The sequence below is a fragment of the Grammomys surdaster genome, unplaced genomic scaffold, assembly GCF_004785775.1.
Source record: "Grammomys surdaster isolate TR1022 unplaced genomic scaffold, NIH_TR_1.0 311, whole genome shotgun sequence".
Lineage (NCBI taxonomy): Eukaryota > Metazoa > Chordata > Mammalia > Rodentia > Muridae > Grammomys > Grammomys surdaster.
In genome coordinates, this window is record NW_021604730.1 from 1,553,511 (window position 1) to 1,575,039 (window position 21,529).

Sequence of the window (21,529 nt, forward strand, 5' to 3'; positions counted from 1 at the left end):
CTCTCTCTCTCTCTTTCTCTCTCTCTCTCTCTCTCTTTTTCTCTCTCTCTCTCTGTCTCTCTGCTCTCTCTGTGTCTTTCCGTCTCCGTCTCTGTCTGTCTGTCTGTCTGTCTCTCTTCCCATCTCCCTCCCTCCCTCCTTTCCTCTATCCAAATTATCTGCAGATATACTAAATTCTACAGAGATATGCTTAGTTTATGTGCTTCCCACAAACTCCTAATCAGTTGCTGATAATTTATCAGCAGTTTTATTTCATGACATAGTCAAATTTAACTAAGTCAATTTCCCTTAACATTTTCATGTTTCAGGAGGAGATTGTTCAGACTTTGATTCCTCCATGTGCTTTCTTCCTTCTGCTGTGTAGTGTTAACGGAGTCTGACTTCTACACCAAGAGTTAATGTACACTTATCCCTTATTGAACCTGTATAGATTGGGTGTTACCCATTTCAGTCAACTCAACTCTCAAGAACCACATTACTCTGTTAAGAGTTAAAGATGCATTAAGATCAAGCTCAAAACAATTTGTTCCTGTTTATTAGTAACTGCATTCATTATAGCTTCACTAGTCATAAATAACATTGAAGTGGATTATAGATTCTCTATGTGACATGTCCACATTCCTTCCTCTAATCATTCTCTAACTGAGGACCAGGAATACATACTTATCTTTCCAGTCAGGAATCTCCTGAAGACCACACTAAACTAGAGAACAGGAAGATGTGCTCAGTGTGCATCTTCAGAAATGGGGTGAAGACATTTCCTGCCATTTTGGTCACTGGTGCTGAGAGAGCTGAGGCCCACACATGACCCCAACTATTATTGGTATGTTTATGATATGTGTGTTACATCTTGCTCTTGAAAGATTTGCAAGAGCTTTATTTTACACCTTTCTGCCTACACCGCACATGTATATCTCAGGAGCTGTTATAGGTGCAGTGTGGTCCCATCTATAACCACAGCATCAGAATCTGCCTCTTATCAGGTTGTCCTGAGGATGCACATGATACTGAAGTCTAGGAAGCACTATTAAAAAATACCTTATGCTTGTTTTCACATTTAACCTGTAAAGTTATAGACATGGGTTTCTATATAAATATTATTTGGTCTGTTCTTTATACTTCATTTTTATTAATACCAGTGATAACCTGATAAAATGTGATGACTGATTTTATACAAGAGCCTTTCTTAAAACACCTTTAGTGACTTTAACCAGATAATCATTAATAAAATAAGCTGACATTATATGTTATGGGCTTAAATCTTAGGGATTTCAGAGGTCATTGAGAAGTGAATATTTGTGCCCATAAGTTCTGCTTCATAACCCAAAGATCCCAAATAACTATCAGACTCTTAGTTAATTCTGTCTATTGCCTGGGGCAAAAACTGTTATCTTTTTAATAAAGGAATTACCCAATTTTTATGGTAGTAAGGTACTATTTTTTTAAGTGCTTTTGCTATGGTATTCTGAACAGAGAACAAAACTGATAACTGAAATCTATGGTCTTTTCCTACACCAAATAGTTCCTCACTAATCAGTAGGCACAAATTGAAGTGTTACAATTTAAATGAATTCACACCCATTTTTCTTTATTTTTTCCCATTTTTCTTTAGTTAAAATCAGAAGACACAGTCCCCCAAGACTGTCCTCCTACCAGGGATCAATCACAAACCCTGACTAACCACTTGTAAATAGGGAGTTCTTGGAATTCCCTCTTCAGGTCCACGTTTTGCTTTGGTTTGTTTGTTTGTTTGTTTGTTTGTTTTGTTTTTTATATGATGGCTCAGAGAAATCAGAAAATGGTTGTTAAGTTATACTGTAAGGGTACAGATGGGCAGCCACATGAGAAAGTGTTCAGGGAAAGGTATTTTCAAAGGGACACAGACTTTAGTGCCTCTTTGCCACACCTCCTTCCAAAAGCTTCATGTGATCATCAGTTGGAAGCTCTATGAACCTTGTCCTTTTGGCATTTTATTGAGGCTTTATTTTGTAACATAGTTGATTATGTCATTAGCCTTTGGTGATCAGATCAACTTCGGCTTTTCTACCCTCCCTGGAGGTCAGGAATAGCTGGAGATTCCAACCCTGAAATCACCTTACATAATATACATCCTCCTGAAGCTATGCAAGAGTTCTCAATCATAAGTCTTCTCATTAGTATATAAAGAGACACATTGCCTTTGACCACACCAAGAGTTTTAGGAGTTCTGTGCAAGGCAGGAGCTGATTAGATATCAGAATATCAGATATATACTTCTCTGCATAAATTACATTATAACTGGGGTCATAGGAATAATCATGCATTTTGACACTGTGCATGAGTTTTCAACAAAAACTCTTTTTTTTTTAGGTCTGACTGTTGTGAAATTAAGTACTCTAGCAGAAAGTCATAGATATATAACAAAATGGGAAAAATAGTAACACTGATATTTACTTAGTACATGGTCATTAAGAACATTGAGAATTAAAGACTTGTTTTGGTTTTGTGAAAATCCACCTGGAAGACTTTGACCAGCAAGATTGATACACATGATAAACATGCCAACATATTTTTCTTTGCCTTGGTGGATTACCATCATCCTTAAGAAGTTTGGATCCGCCGGGCGGTGGTGGCGCACGCCTTTAATCCCAGCACTTGGGAGGCAGAGGCAGGCGGATTTCTGAGTTCGAGGCCAGCCTGGTCTACCAAGTGAGTTCCAGGACAGCCAGAACTACACAGAGAAACCCTGTCTTGAAAAACCAAAAAAAAAAAAAAAAGAAGTTTGGATCCACCAGGTATAATGGTGCACACTTTTAATCTCAGTGCTGGGAGGCAGAGACAGGTAGATCTCTATGAGTTCAGGCCAGCCTGGTCTACAGAGCTAGTTCCAAGACAACCAGGGCTATGCAGAGAAACCCTGTCTGAAGAAGGAGAAGGAGAAGGAGGGAGGAGGGAAGAGGGAGGAGGGAAGAGGGAGGAGGGAGGAGGGAAGAAGGAGGAGGAGAGGAAGGGGAAGGGGAAGGGGAAGGGGAAGGGGAAGAAGAAGAAGAAGAAGAAGAAGAAGAAGAAGAAGAAGAAGAAGAAGAAGAAGAAGAAGAAGAAGAAGAAGAAGAAGAAGAAGAAGAAGAAAGATGAAGAAGAAGTAAGATGAAGTAGTAGTTGTTGTTGTTGCTGCTGCTGCTGTTGTATCCATTTACAAACCTTGATTCTCTATAGTCTCGTTGTCATGATATAGCTCAGACAGCGCCTCCTTCACCAGCATCAGTTCTTCTGGGTCACTTCTCTGTAATGTAGATTATATTGCCTTCATAAAGAGCCTCTGACAGCCTTTCTAGGTTTCTATAATGGTATCAACATTCCTCTGGTTAATTATTTCTCCTGTAGATCTGTTCAAATCTTTCAGTGATTTCCACACTGCTAGAAATCTCCGCTGTACTACACTCATATTTGGGAGATGGTATATGCTCATGTACATGCCACTGCCTTTGTGGTGTAGTACAAACACATATGCCCAGGTAAAGACTAGGCAAATTCTTGGTGCCTTTTCTTAGAAGCTGTGCGCCATGCAACTAAGTGTGCAGTGTTGGGGACTGGGACAAAATGAAGAGTTAACCCATTTGAAGACATTGCCTCTTATTCTGTTTCAAATGCCAATCATGGGGAGGAAAAGGACCATTACTCCAAGAGGCACCAAAATCTGAGCCATTGTGTAAAACTTGGTATATTTTATAATACTATGTTATTCAAACAGCATACACCTCCATACTAGACATGTCCTGCCTGACAGGTAGGATGATGGAGTCAAACAAGTTGTGTTTTCATTGATTCTGTCCCAGATTTGCTGCTTTATGTGGCTGAGAGCATATTCCTTGGTCTCTGTAAGCCTCAATTTCCCTATCTGTAAAATGGATTTTAAAGGTAGGTATCTTATTCAGTTGTTAAAAGGGAAGCTAGTAAAGGAGTCTAGTCTCTAAGGTACTTAGAAACATCTGGAGGAGCCCACCCTTGGTTCTATCTTGCTCTCTGCCCCTCTTACCTTCTGCCCCTCCAGTCACAGGTGTTTATTCCAAGCCTCCTGTTGTCAACAACACCTAAGTTGTAAACTATCTTTTGTGTCCTCCTGAGGGTTACAGATAAATGACAAATGAAGTCATGTATGTAGTGGTATTTTATCCTTTCCACTGTACTTACTAATTAGATTTATTTACACACTATTGTGCCATCCTAGGTTAATAATATTTGGTGAATTTGGGCATGTGGCCTTTTCAAACCTTTTTCCCCCTTATTACTTAACCTTTTAGGATGCCTAACACTGTGCTTTAACTTTCCAGCTTATCTTTATTAGAAGAATTTGACTGCAGCTGCAATGAGTTGGAGTCCCTTCCTCCCACCATTGGTTACCTGCACAGCCTGCGAACCTTAGCGGTCGATGAGAATTTCCTCCCAGAGTTGCCCAGAGAAGTGAGAAACAAGCTCATTTCTATCAATTAACTGTCAATGAATCTGTTTTGAAATGAAATCCCAACAGTTGCAATGGCAGGATAGATTTATGAGTTGAACTGTAAAAATATGTAGGCATTGCCTTTCCATTTATGGAGATGTATGCTAATTGCTTTTTTGAGTGATGAACTCCATATGATATATTGACTAAATTTTGCAAGTAAAGAATAGTAAAATATGTTAATCAATGCTAAGGGATGCAATTTTGGATCATTTATTTACTTTACTTTTAAGAATAGTTATACCAGCAGTCAGGATAATTGCATCTCTACTTCTAAAGTAAAAGAGTAGGTTTTTCTTATGTCTACAAAGCTTGATGTTTCTTGTAACTATTTTAGTTTCTGAGTACATGAAGAGATTCTTTTAATTTTATCTCTAAACTAGATTTTATTTATTAATGTCCAGAAAAAAAATGTAAAGTATATTTTCGATCTAAAACTCTCTACTACAAATTTTCACAATGATAGAATAATAACTATGTCATTATTTTAGAGTCAAAAGTATTAGTAAGAATGGCAAGTACCACATAATGTGACATAAAATTATATTTTCTAGGAATTATCAAGAGTATCATTTAATATGTGTGCCGTTTGGTTTTCAGCATAGGTAGATTGGTAATCATGTAGAAAAATAACATGATTTGTGAAAACCACAAGGCTACCAAATGTTTGAACGTTTACATTATTAAGAAAATTATTTTTAATATGTGAAAGAATATATGTGTCATTTCTAAAGGCACGCACCACTGGAAAAAGCAACATTATAAAAGCATAAGGCAATAAATGTACCATGTTACATATATTAAGAGACATTAAAATAGTAAAGGAATCTCTAGTCTAGGTGTGATGGCACACTCCTACTACTATCCTAATGCTAAGGGGACAGACGTAGGAGGGTCACCTTGAGTTCAGGCCAGCCTGACAAACACTGTGAGTCTTAGGTTAGCACAGGCTACAGTGTGAGACATTGTCTCAAAGATCAAGGAAGAGAGAGAGAGAGAGAGAGAGAGAGAGAGAGAGAGAGAGAGACTTAAATTTTGAACACTAGAGAAACTAATATGCAGTAACAGTACTTTGTGATTATTTTCTAAAATATACTTTTGTTTATTTGTTCGAGAATTCTGTATAATAAACAGTACAACATTATAAACACCACTTCCTTTTGCCACCTGCAGATTGGAAGCTGTAAGAATGTCACTGTTATGTCTCTACGCTCCAATAAGCTAGAATTCCTTCCTGAAGAAATTGGGCAGATGCAGAGACTGCGTGTCTTAAATCTAAGTGATAATAGGTATGTAAACTATTTCCTAAAAGTAAATTATGAAGCCAGATCTGGTGGTACAACCCTTTACTCCCAACACCCAGGAAGCAGAGACAGGTAGGCCAACCTGATCTACATAGCGACATGTAAGAATATCTAGTGAGCTCTGATCCAAAGTCATAGATAAGCCCATTACAGTAAAGATGGATAGTACTTAGTCACATTCAGGGTAAGAGGGACAAAAAAAATAAGGTGAATCCTCCTCTTATGATGCATTATATTGGTGGGTGCTAGAAACAAAAATGAAACAACTCAAAGAGACTCTCACAGAGATCTTCCCTCCATTTCCCCCTCTTCTCCTCTGAGATGGTGCCCCCTTCCAGTATTCCCCCACCCTGGGCACATCAGGTCTTTGCCAGGGTAGGTGCATCCTCTGTCACTGAGGCCAGAGAAGGTAGCCCTGTTGGGGAATGGATACCATAGTCAGACTAAAGCTTTAGGAAGAGCCTCTACTCCAGATGTTGGGGGACCCACATAGAGACTGAGCTACACATCTGCTACATATGTGCCAAGGGCCTGCTTCAAGCCCATATGTGTTCTTTGGCTGGTGACTCAGTCTCTGAGAGCTCCCAGGGGTTCAGGCTAGTTGACTCTGTTGGTCCTTCTGTGGGGTCCCTCCCCTTCAGGACTTTTAACCCTTTCCCCAACTCTTCCATAAATGTCCCCAATCTCCATCCAATATCTGGCTGTGGGTATTTGCATCTGTTTCCATCAGCTGCTGGGTGGAACTCTTAGAAAACAGTTTTGCTAGGCTCTTGTCTATAAGCATAAGAGTATCATTAGTAGTGTCAGGGATTGGCTTTTGCCCATGGGATGTGTTTCAAGTTGGGTTGGTTATTGATTGCCCATTCCTTCAATCTCTGTTCCATCTTTGTCCCTGCATTTCTTTTAGACAGGACAAATTTGAAGTTGAATTTTTTGTGGGTAGAATGGTGTCCTTATCCCTCTATTATTGGTCCTGCCTGGCTACAGGAGGTGGCCTCTTAAGGTTCAATGTTCCCACTGTTAGGCATATTGGCTAAGGCCACCCTCTCATTGACTCCTGGGAGCCTCCCCTATCCCAGGTCTCTGAGACTTCCTAAAGATCCCCTCAGCCCCTCGACCACCAGCAGCTGCAGATTTCCATTCATTCTCCTGGCCCTCTGGGTCTCTCTCTTGTCTAGATGTACTGATATGTTGGTGATCCTTGCCTAGCAAATCTAGTAGACTTCAGCAATTGCCATAGGTCAGATACATTTGTGGATGCTGAAGAAATATATACATATATATATAAGACATCAGAGACTCACAAAGCCAGAAGTTTAAAATACCTCATCAGATAAAAGGATGTTAGTCATACTTATCCTGTAGTACGGTAACTGCAACACAGCCAAATTAATACTTTCAGTTAATTAGTCCATCAATAAATCAAGCTGGGGGTAGGGATGGTCAGTTTATAGTGAAATATGAGGCCAAAGTTAATGTTGCCACAGAAAATGAAGTGCTTAGAGAAACCATAACTGAGAAGTGCTATAGTAAGTAGTGAACTATTGTAATTTTGTGTTTAAAATGCAATCTACTTGCAGAGTTTTCCACTGTAGCTAGAAACGGTGACTGTTTTGTTCTGTCAGCTATAAGGCCTTGGCCAATGCACTGCTCATTCATCAAAGACCACTGGGGGAGAACTAAGCAACAAGATCCTTGCTCTCTGTCACATTCTTCTTTCTGTACTACATGTTAGGACTGCACCGTGATGACTCCTCAGGGACGTGATGTGAACATTAGATGAGTTTTACAGATGTGGCACTTGGTGGCATCTTTTTATTTAACTGTATGTAATATCAAAAACACTGCCCTACCCCACAAATCTTATGTTACAGTTGTAGCTTAAGTGAATTTAAACAACTTGTGTGGGTAACTTAGTTTGAAATTAAAGTTGTAATTCAGGAAAGAACCATGATATAAGTCAAGACCTCCTCTGTTTGTGTTCTTATTTATGTTTTACAGATGTTCATTGGTTCATAAGATTTAGGTAGTCTCCCTAAGATCTCTACCTACGACACACTGGTGGCCAACCTCTTTTCATATTTACTAAATTATTTTAAAGTGCCTGATTACTTTTAGACACAAACTAACTCCTCATTAATCCTTGTGACATGTTGTACTTCTTTTCTAAAAGTGATTTGTCAGTTGGTAAATAGGATATCCAGTATATAAAAGACTTATGAAAATTTCATTGTTCGTTATGTGTAGAGTGTTTATATGTTTGGAGATGAGCCTACTGAGGATGTTGCTGTGAGTGTGTTTGTGTTGTCAGCTAAACAGCTCAGAGGTGATGGTAACTCACATGATGAGAAAGTGCTGATCATACACTGGTTTGAAGACATCAAGAGCACACTGAAGTAGACATTTCTCAGTTTCAGTTTCCATAGGCCAAAGTCACATTTTAACTGAAATGCTATAGTGAGGCTAAACTTCTCCTGTCTCCAAAACACTATTTTTAATGTCCACTGTGCAATGTACAAAGGAGGAAAGAAGATAGCAACACACTTTCTGGATATCAGCATCACTTTGGAAACTCAGAAGTGATTAAGGTATAAGTCATCATTGCCCTTGAACTATTGGAAATGACAGTTTTGTGAGGGTGTCAGAAAATAAACTAATAACCACAAAAATAGTCACATGTAAAACCTGTGAAATGTTCTATGCACTCAAGTGCAAGGCACCCTAAGACTAGACTAAGTAAGTTAGGTGGGACAAAGGAAAATCTTTCACAGGAAAATGAGAAAATGACATTTAAGCACTGAAGAATTATGTGGTTTAGTGGAGAGAAGCGTGACAGGAGGGACTGTGTAGAAGTTTCTCTTGGGTTGGTAGAGCATCATTCTGTACTCCAGTTAAGAAAAAAAGACGATCTGTGCTGGGGTGTAAGAATGGCTTTAGGGACTTTAAGATTTTAGTTTTATTTTTTATTTATATGTATAAGTGTATGCTAGTGGAAGTTAGTGTACACTAGTTGGTGTACATATAGAGTTTTTAATATTTGTGTGTGTGTGTGTGTGTGTAATGTGTTTGTGTGGGGTGTGTGTATATAATGTGTTTGTGTGGTGAGTGTGTGTGTATTTGTGTGTATGTGTTCGTGTGGGGTATGTGTGTGTTTGTGGTGTGTGTGTATATGTGTATAATGTGTTTGTGTGTAGGGTGTGTGTGTGTGTGTATAATGTGTTTGTGTGGTGTGTGCGTGTGGTGTTTGTGGGGTGTGTGTGTGTGTGTGTGTATAATATGTTTGTGTGGGATGTGTGTGTGCATTCATGCACACACATGCATGTGTGTGTGTGTGTGTGTGTGTGTGTGCACGTGCGCATGCCACATGTATGAAGAGCTCCTGAAGTTGGAGTTAAAAGCAGTTGTGAGCTGGTATGAGGACAGTGAACTGGACTCATATCCTAGGAGGAGCAACAAGTTATCTTCACTGCTGTGCCATCTCTCTAGCCCCAGGGTGCACACTGAGAGCCTGACCATGAGGGCTAAGAGGATTTTTATGTTATCTAGCAACTTATGGGAAGTATCTGAAGGATTAGAAAGATTTTTGTAGTCTTGGGCCTGGGAGATATTGCAGAAGGTAAAGACACCTGCCTTCAATCCTGATGACCTGTGTTTGATCCTGAGGACCTACATGGTGGTAAGAGAGCAAAAACTCCAATTTGTCCTCTGGCTTCCACATGCTCATGCATACATGCACTATGTGCATGCACACATATACATACACACGCACAATGTGCACAAACACACACACACACATACATGCACAAACTTACACACACTAATATATAAGGAAGGAAGATATTCATTCTTTTAAGAGTGTTTGAACACTCAGGAGAAAGGATTAAAGAGAGCAATTAACCAACACAGTAGCATGTTTAAAGTTCCTAGATATGAACTTTGCTGTCTGTACCTGTGCTATGAGATGTCTCGTCTCTGCAGGTTGAAGAACTTGCCATTCTCCTTCACCAAACTCAAAGAACTTGCAGCATTGTGGCTTTCTGACAATCAGGTAAACTATAATAATAATAATAATAATAATAATAATAATAATAATAAATAATAATAAATTTTTTATTCCCTGATTTATCATGTGCATTAAATGTATGTGTGATTGAAACTATGGATTACTGAGTCCCAGTAGATATACTTGACAACTATTATGAAGTATAGATTCTTTATGCTATGCCTAGAGGACAGATTCCTGCAAAGGCTCCATCACATACTGCTGTAGGTGAAACAATGTCATGATCTCCATGTTCCTCAAATACCTCTATCCAATACCTACTTCATTTCAGAGATACAACACACAATGGATGGTTTGTATGGCTTTTCACATCCTGGTGGTACACACGTCTTTAGAGGATACACTTTAATTATAGCTCTGAAGGCAAAAAAATGAAAAACCATTACCATAATCCCCACAAGAGGGAATTGCTAGCCACTATCTTCCTTTTTTCCTCACTGGTTTTAATTATAATCAACTTACCTCTAAAACTTTATTCAAGACCTTTGCTGGTATATTGATAGCTATCTTCAGTATTTTTGTGGTTATCTTAATGTTTTTATATACTCATGAAAATAGATTATAATGGAATCAGGGGTTGCATGTTAATGAATAATTTTATTAACTGAAAAAAAAACAGAAAACAAACAAAGACATAAAAGCTCAGAAGCAGCTGTGGGCCATTTAAACAGAGTTTACTACTAATCATTTTTTGTGTTCCTAAATCTTTGAAAAATTCCTACCCCAAAACATAAATGGCCAAATAAAAACAATACACCTTTGGTATGATATATCAATATACCCTCAACATCAAGTATATATTTCAATTATTTGAGTACTTCTATTAAAAATTAAAAATTACTCCTACAAAATTTACAGTGTGAGCATAAGAGTGTTGATATTTCTTCAACTAATCACAGACCTTGTGTCCATTTGCTGGTAAAAGGTTGGATTGTCATCCAAACTCTTATGGCCTCCTCTGCACTGGTCTGTCCTTCCAGATGGTCATCTCCAGAGTCTGTGAAATCTGCTGCAGAGGCAGTAGCCTTACATTGTGAAAATTTCTTTATCACAAGTTTTATTCTGGTGGGAGAATAACCAGAAAGTTACTACTCCATTTAACTAAAATTGTAAATTAATGTCTCTAGACAGCTTTGTGGGGTGTAACAGTACCTCAGAAGACCTTGTGTCTTTCCTATTAAGTAGTCTTTATGTTATTCTTATGAAAATAATACCTGAGTTCTAAAAGCCTTTAAAATGGTATTTCTAATATCAAATTAGTGATGGAGAATAAAATTCAGCATAAACATCAGTACATGCACAGCTTTTATCTATATGTGAGACTTGCCTTGCTCAGTAGCAAGTACAGGTACCACATATCTGTCTTGAACACAACCCATGAAAAGGACCAAACCAAACATTCACTCTGCTGAACAATTTAGCACTTTCTGGTCTCAAAATTAGAACTGAAATGCACAGTAGAACAGATTTTGGTAAGCTTTGTAAGAGTAAGAAGACAAAACATGAAAACCTTAAAGTCTGGAGTCTCATCAATACCTATTGTGTCTCATCTTATCCATCCATATCTGAGAGATCAGACCATTGGCCATTTCCTTGTGTAAAATCTTGGCTAATTTCTTCATCTAATTGGTGCTCGTTGCTTCCAGTCCAAGGCCCTAATCCCTCTGCAAACAGAAGCCCATCCAGAAACTAAGCAAAGGGTACTGACCAACTACATGTTTCCCCAGCAGCCCCGTGGTGATGAAGGTAGGCTGTCAACAGATACATCCTTTAATGTTTATGATGTTGTGGATAAAAGATAATTTTTAATTCTAATCTCTGTTCAGGAATACTGGTTCACAGACAATAAAAGAAAACTCCATAGTACGTCATATGGGAGTCTTGGGGCTATAATATTTTAAGTAGATTCCAAAGACATGGCTCCTTCAGGAGATAGCTCAGTAAAGTGCTTGCTAAGCAAACATCAGAACTTACCTGAGTTCAGGCCATACCATCAGTATAAAAATCCCAGTATGGTGACATGTAACCTGTAATTCTAAAGCTGGGGAACAGAGACTGAAGGATGTTTTGTACTTGCTGACCACCCAGCACAGCGTAATTGGTGAGTCCTAGGTTCCACGTGAGATATGCTTTCATAAAAGTTAAAGAGAAAAATGAGGGAAATACTTACTGTTGATCTCTGGCTTCCACTCACATGTACACACACATACACAAATGCACATAAATATACAGACACAGGCACGCACGAGCACACACACACAAACACACCAAAGAGAAATGTGAGAGAAATGTCAACACTCTACAATAACTTCTTTAATGATTAGGCTGCAGGATATGGCACCTAGTCATCAAATGTTGCTCCCAGCTACTAGCAGCAAAAAGACAGGCTTCAAAGCAAACGAAGGACTGGCTGAGGAGGCTGTTCTCTTGTGATCACATATATCAGAGCATATTTTAAATATCAGTGCAGTGATCTCAGACTCCTACATGGAGTTAGTCCTAGGATGAGATTTATAATAGTGGCACTTTCATCTTTATATTGATATTCTCTAAGCAATCTCAGCAGTTATGATTAAAAGATAATTTCTAAAAAATCTAATCTGTTACAATAAATCTTCTAGCCTGTGATCACGCTATTATACAAATCTTTAAAAAAGATTTGCCCTTTCCTGTTTGAAACAGCACTGGCTGATGTGTGTTCTCTGTGGTCATGCAAAGTCATGGTAATTCTTAGAACAATAAACCCACTTTAACACAACCACAGTTAAACCCACCCTGTCTGAGACTAATGGGTACAATGAACCATTTGCCTGTGTGTTCTCATTTTCAAGAATAATGATAATAAATAGCTTTATTCTCTGACGTCCAGATGTGAAAGAATCATTGGGGAATATGTAAGGATACTCCTGACTTGCAGAAATAGGAAAAAGAAAGGTCATTTTGAAATAGAATTTTCACACCTATATAAACTGATCTTTTGATTTTATTTAAAAAAAAAAGGAGGGGGACAAAATTTTTGTAGCATAAAGAATCAAGAAAGGACTGTTCTATTAACCTAGATTTATTTTCCTCTTCTTCGCGACATCTCTGTGTTTCAAAATAATGCAAAGAAAAGATAAAAAGTAACCCAGATCCATAGTCATCCCTGAGAGTCATCCCAGTCAGTGTGTTGCCCAAACCCCTGGTTACTTCCAGGCTGTGAGGTCAGACCTGAGATATAAAAGCATTTGCCTTTGCTATCTTGGATTTTCTGTTTGCTCTTCTCTACCAAAGGACAAAATTTAGTGTAATAACTAAGAAATAATATTTGAACTTCAACCCAGTCAGTCAACTTCTGTCTGTTGAAAAAGAAAATAGTAGATGAATTTTAAGAATCCCATAAAACAAAGAAAGATATGACAGGGAAATTCTTTGGAAGAGGATTTAGCCTCAACTAAGCACTTGTCCCTGGGTTTTCCTGCAATTTTCACTATTGTGTTGCAAAGCAGATTTTAGCATGAGACAACATTTTGATGTAAATTAGGGATTTATAAATCTTCCCTGCTTGTTTGAGGCACATTCAAATTAAATGAAACCATAGTGTTGAAACTGAATTGTTCCTTACTTTAAAAATGAGGTTACTTTAGTCACATACATTTCTCACATACACACAAAGAACCAACAAGAAAGTCAGATCACTGGACACTTTACTGAAAAGTCATCGCTGTGTAGTGTCTTGCTTTGTTTTGTTTTTAATGTGGCTCAGGCTCTGCAGTCACCAGTCTGCAGGACCCAAGACCAGAGAGCTCTAGAGCAGAATGCTTTTCCATACCAAGGATGACATTAGTGTGGCTCCTCCGCTGCCGTGGGGAGTCCAGAGACCTGAATGCTCCAACCAGTCTCCATGCTGTTACTTAGCCCAGAGGAGCCCATTCTTATGCTAGGAAACTTCCCAACCTCTCTTGACTAACAATAAAATGCACAAGACCACACAAGAAGGAATTTTCTACTTTCCCCTTCCTGTCCTTCCTATCTCTTTTCCTTTCTCCGTATTTCTTTCTCGTGTCCTTTTAAATGTATTAATTGTAATTATTGGTGGTGCTTACTGTCTCTTTTTTTTCATAATATATTAAATTTATTAAATGCATTGTGTATATGAAAGAAAAGCATTAATACTTTGGACTCCATAGATTTCCAGTCAGACAGCGACAGCTTCAACCCCACCCTGTGGGAGGAGCAGAGACAACAGCGTATGACTGTTGCCTTTGAATTTGAGGATAAAAAAGAAGATGACGAAAGTGCTGGGAAAGTTAAGGTGAACTTTTGGCCTTTGTTTCTCTGTTATTGTTCTTATCTGTCCACTGTTACTATTCAGATAGAGGAAGGATACACTGAGTGACTTCTCTGGAAGGTCACAGTCATGTCTGTTTTCATGAACATGCCCAGTATAGAGGGCCAGTGTTTGGGCAACATTGGTGTGATTCAGAATGATATGAATGTCCCGGTTCTGACTGAGCAAGTCTGATTTGCACTTCCCCCTCCACACACCCTCCAGTACAATAACATGGGAGAGATTCAAGCTGAAAGTGGGAGAAAGGTCACCTGAAGTTCTCATTCCACTGTAACAATTGGCAATGATCCTTTCCTTCAGTGCATCATGCCTCATGCAGGCAATACCAGCCAAAATACACGTTTGTGGAAGACAGGCCAATCAGCATGCTAAAGTTGCATCCCTAAAGCCATATGGCTGGAGTGTTAGAGAAGAACTTTTGCTTCTTTAAATTTGAGTTTTAGAACAAGAGTGTCCAGCCACAAGCGAAGATCTTTGGACAAAATAACTTCTTTTTTTTTTAAAAAAAAAAAAAAAAAGACCTGAATGAAGAAACAAGGTTAAACTTTTAATCTATTTTTTCCAACTGAGATTTTATTAACACTTAATTTTCATGTTATGCCGTGATGACATCTTGAATCTCTCATTAACGTTTTGCACCTTTTAAAACCTGTCATGAATACTAACAGCTTTCACTCAGTGACTAATGACCTAAGTAACTATATAAGCATCTTATTAATAAATCAAGATTGTGTGATATGTTCTGTGTTCCCATCTTACAACAATTTCTGTTCTCTTAAACCATTATTCATGATGACTCTGTCATCATGGGAAACTCAAAATGGAGCCACAAATCCAAAATGGCAGGCTCACATTTAAGATTTTCAATTGAAAAGACATTTATGGGTGACGAGCTATTGCTCTCTTTCAACCAAAGAGACATGTTTTTAAATTTGTGAAGTCTTAGATAGTTACGCTAAACTGAACTCAAACCTTTAAAACAATTCAGTTCTCCCTTTCAACGATTCTGTGTTAGATCAAGATCTGGTGGGTGATGGCATTCCGTGTTGGACTCTTGATTGCATTCTTATATTTCACCGAATTTTCAAAAACAACTACATGCTTCCTCTTAAAAGTACATAATCAAGGATCCAAAAGAAAATACTTTTAATATGTTCCATAGATGTATTGATAAAAAAAAAACAAGGGATACAGAATCAAAGATGATAATTGGAGACAGTATTTCTCAGCCCCTGTTTGTGTGCTCTGTGACTGGTTTCTCTGTGCTCATGATGGGTTCCATGTGCTTTTTGTTTTTCTCTGCATTTATTTACATTGACTTTTATTCGCATTTTGGTGAAACAGTATGTTTTTCCAAAATCTCAAACTACTTGGCTTTGACTAATTTGGCTGTTCCTGATGCCACTGGCTATCAGACAAATTAGAGGAGAAACATTTGTAGGCACATCATCGTGGGAAGATGATGAATGGAACACCCTGGAGTCTTAACAGCTCACGTTCTTCTGGTTCATTACATGTACATTAAAAATTAGTGCCATTTTAATTTCAACCGATCTGAAATTTAAAAAGGAACCATGGGCCTATGCCATCAACTTTCAGTGGAACAAAAGTATAAAAGCCCTGCTTGCAGTGTGTACAGTGAGTGTGAATGCTGCATTGTGGGAGAAAGTGGCCGCCACCATGGCTTCGTCTTATGTTGTTTTATTACGTGGAATTAAAATTCATTGTTTCAAATGCATTGCCCAGAAGAAAATTAAAAAAAAAAAAAAACTATTCAAGAGTAGAAAATGATCAAGCAAACGTATTGCTGCAGTGCTCCTGTTTCTCCCAGAAAATGGAGATTCCTTCTCCCACAGGCTCTCTCCTGCCAAGCCCCCTGGGACAGGGGCCAGCGTGGGATTACTCTCCAACCTGCCAGGCTGTCTGGCGATTGCTGCACACCATGGGCCAGGTGTGATCAGCAGATCCAAGATATGCCCGTCCCCCAGAGTGACCCCCAGCTGGCATGGGGTTGTATAAGTGGCCTCCAGCAGGAGAGGAGCATGTGTGCTCCATTGCCGGTGGCAGCACAATCCACCACTCTTCCCTCTCTAAGTGGCAGACAGGTAGGCCTAGGTGTGTGGGGTAGGAGAAGCCCAGTAGAGGCTCCCTGGAACAGTGCTTTATGGGGTATGTGCTGCATGGTTACGGGTGAGAACTGCTGATCGCACAGCACACTTCAGATTGCCAGTGTCTGAATACAATTTATCTTTAGATTATGGATACTGGCGAAAGGTGGGGAGGCCTGAGTCAGAGGGCGGGGACGTCAATTTAAGGTGCCTTTTCGTGGGGTATCTGGCATGGCTTTAAAGTTGGGGCTTCGCTTTTATTTGTTCTTCTTGGCTCTTTCTTTTAACGTGCGGGATACTGCGAGCTGTGAGAATGCTGACCAGACTTTGGAAAAGATTAGAATTGTCCTCCCGTGAACATGCGCGCTTCTCAGGGTTAGCTTGAGGAGACTAGATAAAACCTAACTTGAAAACTCCAGAAGTCGAAACTAAGATTTGCTGGGAATGGACTCTGAGCAGAGAATTCTGTTCACGGGCAGCAATTTCCCTTAATTTGAAGATGCAAATTATATGAATTCCTGTAAGAGAAGATATGGTTGGGAGGTATGGCAGGGAAGAGCTTCCTTTCCCAGAGATGGGGGCTTAAGAGGGTAATTGAAAGGACAAAAAACACAAACAACTGTGTTTTTGTAACTATTACCACTCACATGTAATGGACTAGATTCTCATTCTATGTCTTATATTCTTTCCACAATATAAGACAAGCTGAGAATGCACCTCCCTGACTAAAACTTCCCTGTTTCCTTTTTGTTTATAAAATTAATTTCCATTAATTTCTAGAATAAGATGATATTTAATAATCACTACTGCAAAACCCTATTGTTTCTCTTACTGGAATTTACAATCAAATTCAAATTCAATGATTATTTATATTATATTATGTATATATAATATAATATATGAGAAACAGTTCTGTCTGAATCCAATACACCATTTCTGAATGCCCACAATATTATAATTAATTCTTTACTGAATTTTCAAGGTCTTCAATGCCTTAAAGCAGCTATTTGCATTTAATGTACTGTATTTAGATGCTAAGAGTCTTGTGAAGCATTTTACCTCCCAAAATTAAAATATGTACATCTATATATTTTAGTATAAGTCTTGCATTCTAATGCAATGTATGTGTGACATAAGCAAATACTTTATAGTGAGTGACAAATTTAACACTATCTCAGAATAAATTTTGGAGATTTGCCCACCTCTGTGTATCATAAATTCACTATGTTTTATATCATATTAGGATGGGGAATATTTCCAGCCCAGGTGTTTTTAAATAAAGAACCTGCTTTTAGATAAGGATTCACTAAATTAGTAATATAATTGTTTATGACAATGTTGGTTCACTTCTGAAGTACTGAAAGGCAGAAACTGAAAGGAAGAAAAGATATAAAAATGTCTGCACAGAGCTTAAAATACAATTGAGTTATAAAACACAGTTTCACATTAAAAGAAGTGAAATTAGAATTACTTATTTTTAAAATTGAAGTTATTTTATTATTTAACATTAAAGTTTACATCTTAGTTTTATAGCACCTTTTCCACAAGGTTACACAATTTTGTGTCATACTATACCAGAGAATATCTCTAAACTAAGCAAAAGTGGTATGATATAAAACTTTGAATCCATTTTAAGCTTAACGCGACCTCAGAGAAGTTAAACTCTCTCATCCCCAATACACCTTTTGTAAAGTGACAGCAGCTACTGTATAAAATTTAAATGTACAATTACAAATTAATAACATCCTATAATGTGTAGTATTTATAATTTGATATTTAGTAATATATGGTGATTTGTATTTAAACCTATAGGAATAGTTATAAACCTTGTTGCATATAATGTAGTTAACCAATGTTAAGTTAAATATCTCTATAGAACATTCAGCATAATGCCTGGAACACATTATATATTTTATATAACCTAAAGGAAAGACTCAGCACATTGCTAGACATGTGGACCATTATCTAAATTATCGAAGGAATCAGAGCTTTTTTTAATAAGCAAGTAAAATATTATATTAAAGATAATATCAAACTGGGTGTGGTAGTGTTTAACTGTAATCCCGGTAATCAGGAGGCTGAGGCAGGAGAATTGAGATTCCATGCCAGCCTGGGTGACAAACTGAGATCTCTGCATAGATGTCTTTCCATACATTTTTCAGGTACCTTCATGTTTAACTCATTTTAGTTCTAAATAAATGCAAGTACATGGGAAAGCTGTTAGATTTCTATTGTTCATAAGTAGAAACAACAGATTAGGGGCTATTGGCTACTCAGAGGTAGATCTATGGCTTGAATTTGTACTTCATGACCACAAGTCCGAATAACAATAGTGAATGGAGGCAAAGTGTTTATTTTCTAAATAAAAAAAATTCAGGTTTAATGATTCCTAAAGATTTCCAAATTTGGGAAAGAGCCACTGTAAGGAAAAAGTATAAAATGATTCATATAAATAACTAAATAGCAACCCTCCCATAGCCTTGAAAGTGACAACCAAGTAGTGTAAGCTTTGTGAGAGATCTGCTTCTGCACGTAAATATTTCCACCGCAGTAAAACAACCAAACATATTCTGATGATGTAAGCAAAATACTGCATCAATCTCTTTCTTTAAATAATGACCAGAAGCATCCACAGCACACCTCTTACAACAATTGTGAACCATATAGGGTGGAGAGGCATAGAACTCAGGAGGAAGAGCAGGGCACATGTCTCTCCATCAGATCACTAGAGCATGTTACTGCTGAGAACGTTTGAGTTGCAAAGAATTTTCATTTAGTGTCTTCCTTGAGTATCTTTTTCACAATCTACCACCAGATGTTAAAAGTAAAACCATGTTTATAATTGGCAAGATGGACAATCCATTCTATAATTCACACTTCATAAAATGTAGATTTGTAACTTTTTAAACTTTTAGATCCCTGACGTTAGATACTTTTAAACAAATTCAACACTGTAGCTTAAAAGTAGATATAATACCAAGCTGATTTTCTAACGTGGAGTTAAAGCAGGCCCATGAGTACATACACCCTAGTGTGTTCTGCCTAGCATAGGTGTCATTGTTTTATTTCTACTAAAGAATACACGATAAATTAACCTCCTGGAACATATCAGTAGTTATTATAACAACTCACCTTTTCCTATGAAACCTGATTTTTTCTTTGGCTCTTACAGACTCATTTATCTACTCATTTATTCTCATTTATTTTAGAGCATAAAAAAATTAAATAAGTTACTCTATTTAACAAAAACTGGTCTTTCTCTGCAATCCAAATGTATTGGAAAATAATTTTATGCTTCCAGTATCAAAAGAAATCACATAGTAATGTCCACTTCCTGTATCTGATTATTATAACGAGCCACAGTGAATTCTAAGAGTAACAACCGTTGGGTTGGTGAATTTGCTAAAATAGCAGATTAGCAAAAGTGTTTGAGTCCTTCATATTCTCTCCAGCCTTTCCCTCATGCCATGGACCAGTTGGGGAGTCCCTCCTGGTCGATTTCTTCTGTTCCCACCCTCTTCCTTCTTCATTCTGTCCCACCTCCTCTGCCACCCTCCAGCCTTACACAGATGCTTTCCACAAACACATACCGCAACCACTTAAGCCATTCCATTTTTAAAATGTTGATTCTGCTCAGATTCAAAATTAACATAGTATTGGCACAAGTCAAACTGGGTGTACCTATCTCTTTATGTGAGTTCCTTCAGTCAGCATGAACAACATGTATTGATTTTCTTTCAAATAAACACATTGTAATGAGTCCTCTCCTGTAGAATATTCCACATGAAAAAAAAATCAGTACTAAACAAAGGCCTTCAAATGTGTTCTTAAAAGTTAGATTAACACCTGCAAAAGAATTTAAAGATGGAAAAAAACATCTGGATAATATCAGCCAACATGTGTACATTTACATAAAACATACTAGGAAACAGAGACTTTTTTATTTGTCTTAGGAAGCATTTGGTTTTATTAGTATATAAAACGAGTATGAAAGCCACCCCTAAGATGTTTGGGAAGTGTTTTAAAAAGCCAGTTTACCTCTTAACACTGTGTGCAAATTATAAATTTGTATAAAGCTAACACCTGTTTGGCTTTTTCAATGCCTAACTCCATTTGTAAATCTTCTGAGGTCTCCTCCCAATACCTGCACTGAACTCCAAAGACATTCCAACTATGAAAGTTATTAAATTTTAAAATTATTAAATACCAAAGGTGGGAAACTTCTAATATGTAATGCAGCTGACAATATGTTGATTCTACCTTTTAACATTAGCAGTCACTTAAGAGTTTTATGTGCTGCTATTTGACTCACCTAAAGATAGGATATAATCAAAAAAAAGTTGTTGATAAGAGTGTGAAGGAGTTGGGGCCAGCCCCACAGAGTTCAATATTCGGCAAGCCAGACTCCTCAAGTCAACAGGAGTTCCCTGGGAAGCTCAACACTCACTGTATTGCATTTGTTTTTTTGTGATGCTTGTACCATGGAGTAGCTTGGTGAACATGCTTGCTGAAGTCATTTTTATGTTAAATTTCTTTTTATAAACTTCTAGGTTGAAATAAACCTAAAACGATATCCAACTCCTTACCCAGAGGATTTAAAGAATATGGTAAAATCTGTTCAAAATCTGGTGGGTAAGCCAAGCCATGGAGTGCGTGTTGAGAACTCAAATCCAACAGCTAACACGGAGCAAACTGTGAAAGAAAAGTTTGAACACAAGTGGCCGGTGGCCCCAAAGGAGATTACAGTGGAGGTATTTGGAGGTTATTGGTAATTGCCAGTGTGGTGTGACTTTTAGACTTCTGCGTGATGATGTTTCTTCTGAGTAGATTGCTTTAATAAGCAAATTACACATTATTTCTTAAATAAAAATGACTCCCTTTTTGAGATAGGATGGTTGCATCTAGTAAATCAAAGATGGCTGCCTTCCCCCACCCCCCAGCCCAAATCATTACTATATCTTTACTACATACAGTAAGTAGCTCATCAGCTGCCCAGGCTAACCCATAATATGCTATACCCATGAAAATGTTGGCTACATAAAATTTATCTGGTCATTTCCTGGGAAAACTAATGGGGCACTTTTATTCAAATAATCACAGTAAAATCCCTACTAAGTTTAGCATGAATTTTTAAAAATGTTTTTGTGTTTGCGTTTCAGCCAGGAAGGAAGGAAGGAAGGAAGGAAGGAAGGAAGGAAGGAAGGAAGGAAGGAAGGAAGGAAGGAAGGAAGGAAGGAAGGAAGG

The 21,529-nt window shown here is 37.9% G+C and overlaps 1 protein-coding gene across 6 annotated transcripts in view; it reads left to right on the top strand.

Annotated features, from left to right (window-relative positions):
- Lrrc7 (leucine rich repeat containing 7) overlaps positions 1-21,529 on the top strand; it is a 438,353-nt gene that overhangs the window by 347,303 nt on the left and 69,521 nt on the right. For all 6 annotated transcript variants that reach the window (XM_028777579.1, XM_028777577.1, XM_028777581.1 and 3 more), the window contains 7 exons: positions 4,311-4,440; positions 5,654-5,769; positions 9,763-9,832; positions 11,494-11,593; positions 14,017-14,141; positions 16,034-16,282; positions 20,836-21,036. In XM_028777579.1, coding sequence (XP_028633412.1) covers positions 4,311-4,440; positions 5,654-5,769; positions 9,763-9,832; positions 11,494-11,593; positions 14,017-14,141; positions 16,034-16,282; positions 20,836-21,036 — 991 coding nt within the window. The remainder of the gene's footprint in view (positions 1-4,310; positions 4,441-5,653; positions 5,770-9,762; positions 9,833-11,493; positions 11,594-14,016; positions 14,142-16,033; positions 16,283-20,835; positions 21,037-21,529) is intronic.